The sequence below is a fragment of the Poromitra crassiceps genome, assembly GCF_964638095.1.
Source record: "Poromitra crassiceps genome assembly, contig: HAP1_SCAFFOLD_561, whole genome shotgun sequence".
Lineage (NCBI taxonomy): Eukaryota > Metazoa > Chordata > Actinopteri > Beryciformes > Melamphaidae > Poromitra > Poromitra crassiceps.
This window is the reverse complement of record NW_028151847.1, coordinates 88,667-99,027: the sequence shown is the minus strand read 5'-3', so window position 1 is coordinate 99,027 and position 10,361 is coordinate 88,667. Positions and strand designations below refer to the sequence as shown.

The 10,361-nt window shown below is 44.6% G+C and overlaps 1 protein-coding gene across 1 annotated transcript in view; it reads right to left on the bottom strand.

Annotated features, from left to right (window-relative positions):
* Nucleotides 1-1,186: 1,186 nt before the first annotated feature.
* Nucleotides 1,187-10,361, bottom strand: part of LOC310771369 (chloride channel protein 2-like) — a gene marked incomplete at both ends in the record, with an annotated part of 82,670 nt that continues 73,495 nt past the window's right edge. Inside the window, 3 exons of the mRNA XM_083663995.1 lie at nt 1,187-1,275; nt 2,461-2,586; nt 3,830-3,908. Of these exons, the coding sequence (XP_083520121.1) occupies nt 1,187-1,275; nt 2,461-2,586; nt 3,830-3,908 (294 nt within the window). The remainder of the gene's footprint in view (nt 1,276-2,460; nt 2,587-3,829; nt 3,909-10,361) is intronic.

Below are 10,361 nucleotides of genomic sequence, written 5' to 3'. Positions count from 1 at the left end.
CGGCTACACGGCGGTAGCTTATTGTAATGTGCTAATACAAGATAGACGCTATCCGCACGGATGCAAGCTAGCTATAATAACTGAGAGCGGAAACCACTCAAGTTAGCTCTCAATTGCCCTTTTTCTCTATCGTCACCCCAGCCAGGGTGGACGAAGCATGCTACACGGCGGTAGCTTAACAGGTGTTAACCACACAATAAGCAAGATGCTCTTAGCTTATGATGAGCTTGTCCGTCACCGCTGGTGAAGAGATGCAGGATCGGGTCCCCGAAGCCTGAAGAATCTCGTCCACACAAACCTTCTTAAGGTAGGCAAATAAGACAGAATTAGCCTAGCTTAAGAGCGCAAACTATGAGTTAACACGGAGCTTCAATAAACACGTCCTCTAGCGAGCTGGAAGAACAAAGTAGTGGCTTCCCTTGGTCTGGGCGGGCGTGACGTAGTCACTAGGGGTGGGGGAAAAAATCAACACATCATAGTATCACGATATTTTGCCTGACGATATTGTATCGATATTGAAAAAAAAAAAAAAAAAAAAAAGTGCAGGCCATGCCATGCCACCGGGCTACTATAAACATTAGTTCCAAGGCCAGCAGTAAACAAACGGTAGCATAATTTCATTTTGTTTGAACAGTAAGAGTTTTGTCATAACAGTAATTTACAAATTCCTCAGTTACTGAATGGGCTGCACAAGATGTTTTGTGTAAGTGAAGTTGCATTGTTGAAAAACTACATAAGTACAGTAGTCCACACACACATCCAGTTAAGATGGACTGTAAGTAGACTGTAACAAACAGTTCAGTTTGTCAGGTGCATGCAACTATGACATGACTTTATGAAAGTTGTTGGTCTGTCTACTTGACAATGTTGCTGCAATAAAATGGTTGAAGTCAGATGGACAGACTGAAAAATTGTTCTTATATAAACCAGATGTTGACAAGGTTTTCCTTTGGGGACATCATTTGCAGTTGAAAAAGCAAGAAATCGCAATATATCGAAATATCGCAATATTCAATATATCGCAATATTCAATATATCGCAATATCGGCGATATCGCAATATCGCAATAATATCGTATCGTGACTCAAGTATCGTTTTAGTTATTATAACCACAGGCAGCATGAATAGCCATTAAGTGATGTGTGCGGCTAAGACGATTGGCTGATGCCTCGCCAGCAGTCGAGACTCACCCAATGACGGCGAAGGCAGGAAGCTCCTGGAGGTCGAAGGGGAAGTCTAGGCGGAAGCGGGTTTTGAAAAGAGCTGTGATGGTCTCTGGAGGAGGACAGAGAGGAGAGAAAACTACAATCAAAAGAGCTGTGATGGTCTCTGGAGGAGGACAGAGAGGAGAGAACACTACAATCAGAACATGATCAAAAAGCATACAAGGCAAAAGCATACAAGGCAAGGTCTTAACACATTGAGTGCCAGCCATTTTTTCAATCCTGTAGGTAAGTTGTGCCAGGTTTTTTTTTGAGGATTCTGGCTCATTTTACAAGAGCCGAGGATTATTTTCTGTTAAGAATTCGTGAACACCAATCATCTAAAAATAACTAATAGAATGTGTGCTTTCTCTGTCTAAAAGAGTTAGTTTGCAGAGTTAGTAGTTATGTAGATATTAGCCGTTGAGTACAGCATGGTTTCAGAGATTTTCAGAGAGTTTGGAGATAAATGGATTTTTAGAACCACCTCACGTGCCTGTGATTATGGGTGCCCTTGTCTCCCACTCTGTGCGCTCTCTCTCTCTCTCTCTCCTCTCTCTCTCTCTCTCTCTCCGAGAGAGAGAGAGAGAGAGAGAGAGAGAGAGAGAGAGAGAGAGAGAGAGTGTGTGTGTGTCTCCAAACTCCTCCCTCCGTCTGTGCTGCGGAGTGCTCTGCTGCTGGGAGTTTGAGCAGCGAGTTTGAGCAGCCTCTCTCCCTGGCAGCGAGTGTGGATAGGTCTCACTGTCTCTTGGGTTTGAGAGCCCCGATGAAGCCCCGTGCGACTCTAGGCTTTATGCTGCTCACCCAGTCCATTTCTGGAACCCCCCACCGCAGCAGCGCGAAGCGTCCCCGCCTACAGTATGAGAATGAGGCTCGTTCGTTTCTGACTGTAAAATCGCCAAGCCATTTCCGCGGGAGGCGGCTGCTTTTGGTCCACGGGTCCCGTGGCTGTGGCTTTCTCTCTGTCTCTGTCTGGAGAGAACTGTCGCCACTTAGTGGTCGGTAAAATAGATTATACACATTCTCTTCCTCCAATAGTGATATAGAAGACGTAAAAGGGGTTGATTGATGTCCCACCGTCAAAAAAAAAAAATGTTTATGTAAGACGAGATAGCTCGTCTATGGCACTTAACCGTTGGATTATGTAAGACGAGATATCTCGGCTATGGCACTCAACGTGTTAATAAGCCTTGAAATGACGAATGAAACGACCGCACGCACGCACGCACGCACGCGCACACACACACAAGCAGCTTACCCTCGTCTTTGTTCCACACAGCGAGTACTCTGAAGATGAAGGCACTGAAGGTAGCAGCGAAGAAACCTCTCCAGTAGTTCCTCACCGCAAAGAACGTCGACGTTACCTCGATACTGAACAACACCCCTGGAAAGCACACGCACATGCACACGCACACACACACACACACACACACACAATAAAAAATCATCCATTTCATGTCTTCAAATCATATTTTCCTGAAAACTAATGAAAAAGTCTGCCATTGAGATGAGATCACTCTTCTTCTTGTTACACTTAGTATATAGTTTTGACAGGGGCGTAACCATGCTTTTTTTTCCCCCATGTCCCCCCAATACTGAGAAAATAGCAATATGTTCACCCAAATATACAGGTGTCTGTAGGAGGAGGCTGTAGGGGGCTCATTTTTAGAGCTAGAGTGAAGAACCTGATATAATATATCATCCATTGGTGCCAACTAGATGATGATATCTTGCTGGGAAGGGGGCTAAATAACAACATTTTGGCGAGGGAAAAACTGGCGTGGCCATTTTTAAAGGGGTAAACACATGAAAAGAGGTAAAAACACGCACATCCAAAGGCGAATAGGGCAGGTGCACAGCTAAAGGTAAACTAAACTGGGAAAAGAAAGAAAAGCTCACACACTGCAGGGCTCCAAGTTAATCCATTTATTACAGCACTGCTGCTGTAACAAATCCACATCCGCAGAGAATCGCATTGAGAGCCGTAACAAGCCTTAATGACTTGCAGCTGCCCATGTGCTTATAATACCCAGATTATATAAAGCGGGTTGATTACAGGTAAAGACATCCTTTAAGAGGAACTTGCTGTTGAGCTATCTGAATTTATATGGGACAGGAGTTTGTCCATCTGGTCCAACTCTGCTCAATTAACAGCAGACACCAGCTGATCCAATTTAAAGTTGCTCACCGTCTTCATTATTCCAAGCATAATAGGTTGCACAAGACTTATCCTTCTGTGTCACGACTAGGCGATAGGTGTCGGGTCTCAGAAGGCAAACTATCTCATGCTTTTTGGTTCTGCTCTTCACTGTCCAGATTCAGGGCCAAAATATTTGAGCGGTGCTCTAAGGCCTAAAGGAGTTGATATTTATCTGACCGTTTGTATTCATTGATGAAAAAGTAGCAATGTGCAGAATGTTGGGCCAGGGCCAAGAAGAAACCGTGAAGAAAAACAACAATCTCTTTCAGATTCAACACTATATAATCAAATGAGTTGTAATTGCACAATGTTGTATCTATGCCCAGTTATATCATATATTATGTAAGATCAAATGCAATACTGTACATGCAGTATATTTCCTGCTAGCCCTGCTGTATGCTACTGTGTGTTTCTACAGGAGACTCACCTCCTATGGGGGCGGCAAAACAGCAGCCCACTCCCACAGCACAGGCTGCTCCCAGCATCTCTATGTTCCTCGACTCATTCTGCAACACACACACACACACACACACACACACACACACACACACACACACACACACACGGTTACATTCTCAATACTTCATGTCTTCATGTTTCATACAAGGTAAGTAGGGATGCCTAATGATACGGGCACGTCATCGGTATCGGCCGATAAATAAAGGCTTTCAAATGAAATATCGGCACCAGCCCGAAATGAACATCTCTGCCGATATGACAGGCCGATAAAATAACGCTTTAATTATGCCCAAATCCTTGATATATAACCTACGGTAAGTTGAAGTAGTTACCACCACAAACAAACCGCTCCAGAGATCGTTTGGAAGCGGACTGAGACCACCCTTTCTTGGCGATCTCGGCCCACTTATTTTGTCCCGCATCCGAGCGCGATTTCGCGTTCACACGTGCCCAAAGGAACCGCACCAACGGGGAAAACGCTCTCTGTTTCGGAACAACTGCTCCAATTAAACGAGACAGGTGTGAATACACCCTTACACACACTTCAAAATCAACACACAACACATGGAAGGGTTCAGAAAAGAGTAGACAACACATGTCCCATCTGGTACAATGAGGTGACTGAACTGAACTGAGAATACAAACAAATTACTAACACTTCCTAAACTGGTGAAGAAGAGCGAGCGGTGTGACTGCTGCAGAGCAAGCTGGGATGTTGTGTTTGGGTGAGGACCAGGGTGCATGCTGGGAAACAAAGGTTTTTGGACATGCCTGAACTTACCTTGACTCCGATGACACCTTCCTTCAAGCAGCATGGTATGGCGACAAAGAGAGTTTAGTGTGTGTGTGTGTGTGTGTGTGTGTGTGTGTGTGTGTGTGTGTGTGTGCTCCAGCTCTTATAGGCTCTTGTGATTAGCATGCTGTACTTCAAAATCTGGAGAGGACTAGATACTTCTGCAGTGGGCCACCACACACGCACGCACGCACGCACGCACACACACACACACACACACACACACACACACACACACACAGTGTAATAATGTTGGATGAAGGAAATATTAAATAGATCTTACATTGCAAAAGAAAATCCATTTGTATGTACAAATTATTTAATCTAAAATGTAAGTCTCGTTTTAATTAAAATAAGTGAAGAATTCTGCCAGTACTGTGAAATTATTTCACTCCTTTCCAATGCAACTTGTTTCAAGGCTTCTCTCGCTGTGCCTGTCAGATGATGGGATGGATGGCTGCCACCACCAAGTACCAATCTGATGCACACTCATTTTCCTCACATCCAAAGGTTACGCTCCTTTTTCCCCCAATCATTTTGATCCATCTACAAACAGTAAGCGCCAAGCTGAAGCTGGGAAACACAGAGTGTAGAAACACAGAGTGTAGAAACACACAGTGTAGAAACACAGAGTGTAGAAACACAGAGTGTAGAAACACAGAGTGTAGAAACAGAGTGTAGAAACACAGTGTGTAGAAACACAGTGTAGAAACACAGAGTGTAGAAACACAGTGTGTAGAAACACAGAGTGTAGAAACACAGTGTAGAAACACAGAGTGTAGAAACACAGAGTGTAGAAACACAGAGTGTAGAAACACAGAGTGTAGAAACACACAGTGTAGAAACACAGTGTAGAAACACAGAGTGTAGAAACACAGAGTGTAGAAACACACAGTGTAGAAACACAGAGTGTAAAAACACAGTGTAGAAACACAGTGTAGAAACACAGTGTAGAAACACAGAGTGTAGAAACACAGAGTGTAGAAACACAGAGTGTAGAAACACAGAGTGTAGAAACACAGAGTGTAGAAACACAGAGTGTAGAAACACAGAGTGTAGAAACACAGTGTGTAGAAACACAGTGTAGAAACACAGTGTGTAGAAACACAGAGTGTAGAAACACAGAGTGTAGAAACACACAGTGTAGAAACACAGAGTGTAGAAACACACAGTGTAGAAACACAGAGTGTAGAAACACAGAGTGTAGAAACACAGAGTGTAGAAACACAGAGTGTAGAAACACAGTGTAGAAACACAGAGTGTAGAAACACAGAGTGTAGAAACACAGAGTGTAGAAACACAGAGTGTAGAAACACAGAGTGTAGAAACACAGAGTGTAGAAACACAGTGTAGAAACACAGAGTGTAGAAACACAGAGTGTAGAAACACAGTGTAGAAACACAGAGTGTAGAAACACACAGTGATCCTCTGTGTGTGTGTAGAAACACAGAGTGTAGAAACACAGAGTGTAGAAACACAGAGTGTAGAAACACAGAGTGTAGAAACACAGAGTGTAGAAACACAGTGTGTAGAAACACAGAGTGTAGAAACACACAGTGTAGAAACACAGAGTGTAGAAACACAGAGTGTAGAAACACAGAGTGTAGAAACACAGAGTGTAGAAACACAGAGTGTAGAAACACACAGTGTAGAAACACACAGTGTAGAAACACAGTGTAGAAACACAGAGTGTAGAAACACAGAGTGTAGAAACACACAGTGTAGAAACACAGAGTGTAGAAACACACAGTGTAGAAACACAGAGTGTAGAAACACAGAGTGTAGAAACACAGAGTGTAGAAACACAGAGTGTAGAAACACACAGTGTAGAAACACAGAGTGTAGAAACACAGAGTGTAGAAACACAGAGTGTAGAAACACAGAGTGTAGAAACACAGAGTGTAGAAACACAGTGTAGAAACACAGAGTGTAGAAACACAGAGTGTAGAAACACAGTGTGTAGAAACACAGAGTGTAGAAACACAGAGTGTAGAAACACAGAGTGTAGAAACACAGAGTGTAGAAACACAGAGTGTAGAAACACAGTGTAGAAACACAGAGTGTAGAAACACAGAGTGTAGAAACACAGTGTAGAAACACAGTGTAGAAACACAGAGTGTAGAAACACAGTGTAGAAACACAGTGTAGAAACACAGAGTGTAGAAACACACAGTGTAGAAACACAGAGTGTAGAAACACAGAGTGTAGAAACACAGAGTGTAGAAACACAGAGTGTAGAAACACAGTGTAGAAACACAGTGTAGAAACACAGAGTGTAGAAACACAGTGTAGAAACACAGTGTAGAAACACAGAGTGTAGAAACACAGAGTGTAGAAACACACAGTGTAGAAACACAGAGTGTAGAAACACAGTGTGTAGAAACACAGTGTAGAAACACAGAGTGTAGAAACACAAACACAGTGTAGAAACACAGAGTGTAGAAACACAGAGTGTAGAAACACAGTGTGTAGAAACACAGAGTGTAGAAACACACAGTGTAGAAACACAGAGTGTAGAAACACAGAGTGTAGAAACACAGAGTGTAGAAACACACAGTGTAGAAACACAGAGTGTAGAAACACAGTGTGTAGAAACACAGTGTAGAAACACAGAGTGTAGAAACACAGAGTGTAGAAACACAGTGTAGAAACACAGAGTGTAGAAACACAGTGTAGAAACACAGTGTAGAAACACAGAGTGTAGAAACACAGTGTAGAAACACAGTGTAGAAACACAGTGTAGAAACACAGAGTGTAGAAACACACAGTGTAGAAACACAGAGTGTAGAAACACACAGTGTAGAAACACAGAGTGTAGAAACACAGAGTGTAGAAACACAGTGTAGAAACACAGTGTAGAAACACAGAGTGTAGAAACACACAGTGTAGAAACACAGAGTGTAGAAACACACAGTGTAGAAACACAGAGTGTAGAAACACAGAGTGTAGAAACACAGTGTAGAAACAGAGTGTAGAAACACAGAGTGTAGAAACACAGTGTAGAAACACAGTGTGTAGAAACACAGTGTAGAAACACAGTGTAGAAACACAGAGTGTAGAAACACAGAGTGTAGAAACACACAGTGTAGAAACACAGAGTGTAGAAACACACAGTGTAGAAACACACAGTGTAGAAACACAGAGTGTAGAAACACAGAGTGTAGAAACACAGAGTGTAGAAACACACAGTGTAGAAACACAGAGTGTAGAAACACACAGTGTAGAAACACAGAGTGTAGAAACACACAGTGTAGAAACACAGAGTGTAGAAACAGCCAGCTTACAAAACCACTGAATCAAGTCACACATGACTGGATCATCCTATTATTCACTTTGATTTAATGGAATTAACAATTGTTTCACAAACACTGTTTCAGCAGCAATGTTCTGGGCTGGACCTGCTGGCATCAATGGATCTGATAATAACATTAGCTTTTTGTATGGTTTCTGATCCTCTGTGTGTGTGTGTGTGTGTGTGTGTGTGTGCGTGCGTGCGTGCGTGCGTGCGTGCGTGCGTGTGTGTGTCATCCTGCTTTTATCAACATGCATACAGTACAGTGCGGTACTCCATCAGCATCTAAAAGCCCTCTGGATCAAGAGTTGTATTTGAGAGCCCACAGGCTACATTAGCATAGTGTGCTTCAAACTCTGGAGAGGACTATACTGCTGCAGAGGGACACACACACACACACACACACACACACACACAGACACACGCCCCCCCCCCCACCCCCCCCCACCCCCCACACACACACACACACACACATCACACACACACACACACGCGCCCCCCCCCCCCCCTCCACACACACACACACACGCTGCATTAATATGCCATAAAATGCGGCACAACACTCCCTGCTCTAGAGAGAGGGCAGAGGGCTACAAGATGATGATGATGAGAGGGGAGAGAGCCGGGCGGGCGGATGGAAGAGTGAGACTGACAGACAGAGAAGCCCTTTTCCCACATGCGCTTTGTACCGCAAAATGACCGGTACGTGGTCTAATGCCTGCATGTGAGAAAGGCGCCGTGCCGGTATAAGCGCGACCCCGTCGTCCCCGACATTTCACCAGTTTCGTGCCAGTCACAAGAGCGGTATGGTCTTAAGGGGACGCAAGTGGAAACGGTTCAGGTCATTTTCCGCGACAGCGGTCCTTCAATCATGGGCGAGGAGTAGCCTACACACGTTGCTTAATGTTCCAGCGGGCATAATCTAATCATTCGCGCACATTAAAGCAAACTGGCGAAATGATCTTGTGATAGCCTAATAAGAGCAGTATGTCAGCTTGCTGATTTCCGAAGGCATTTTCCGCTATCAGTGGGCTGTGACTTCGTGGACCAGGTTGCAATGCACACAGTAGACAGTCCAACACCAAATACACAGCTGATTGTTCGATATTCCCCTGGTGTTGCGTACCACCAAAGGACTATTGCCAGTCGCAAACGCGCTTCCAGTGGTTTTCGCCACCGGGTGATCTTGCGTGCGGGTCGGACCAGACTCAGCACGTAATACCGGGACATGCGAAAATGACGCTTCCATTCCACGTCGTCAAAATTGTTCAGAGCATCTTCCCAAAATAAATTCCCTCCTGGTCTCTCTCGCTTCCAGACGGCTCTAGTCTCACGCAGCAGCGCAGAGGTACATAATCATCAGTCATGATCTGTCCCCGGTTTAGTCTATCTTCATATTCTGCGCGACACTCTCATGGGCGAGGTGTACACACGTTGCTTAATGTTCCAGCGGGGATAATCTAATCATTAGCGCACATTAAAGCAAACTGGCGAAATGATCTTGTGATAATAAGAGCAGTAGCCTATGTCAGCTTCATGTGTGTGCTGTGCTGATTTTCCCCTCTCCTCTCTGCTCGCTCTCTGGCCACAGTCCGTCCTCCTCCTTCAGTCACAGTCCGACAGGCACTAAGCAACGTTGCCGACAGCCAAGGCAAGCCTGGACACATCAAATGAAGCCAGTCTGTAAAAAGTGCTTCAACGCTACGCAGGTGAACGGATAAACAAGCAAACTTATTTCACCATTCGGAGTTTTGCCGACACGTCACTCCCCACCCGCTCTGCAGTGCCGCCCCCCCCCCCCATACAGGCAATTTCGCTGATAGATTCCCACATGCCAGAGGAGAGGTGTGAAGGGAAATGTCCGATATTGACTTACAGGTAATTTTCCGGTACGCATGTGGGAAAACGGCTAGAGAGAGAGAGAGAGAGAGAGAGAGAGAGAAGAGTGAAACTGACAGACAGAGAGAGAGAGAGAAGAGTGAGAGGAGGGTTGAAGAGTGAAACTGACAGACAGAGAGAGAGAGAGAGAAGAGTGAGACTGACAGACAGAGAGAGAGAGAGAGAAGAGTGAGAGGAGGATTGAAGAGTGAGACTGATGGAGAGAGAGAGAGAGAGAGAGAGAAGAGTGAGGAGGATTGAAGAGTGAGACTGATGGAGAGAGAGAGAGAGAGAAGAGTGAGGAGGATTGAAGAGTGAGACTGATGGAGAGAGAGAGAGAAGAGTGAGAGGAGGATTGAAGAGTGAGACTGATGGACAGAGAGAGAGAGAGAGAAGAGTGAGAGGAGGATTGAAGAGTGAGACTGACAGACAGAGAGAGAAAGAGAAGAGTGAGAGGAGGATTGAAGAGTGAGACTGATGGAGAGAGAGAGAGAGAGAGAAGAGTGAGAGGAGGATTGAAGAGTGAGACTGATGGAC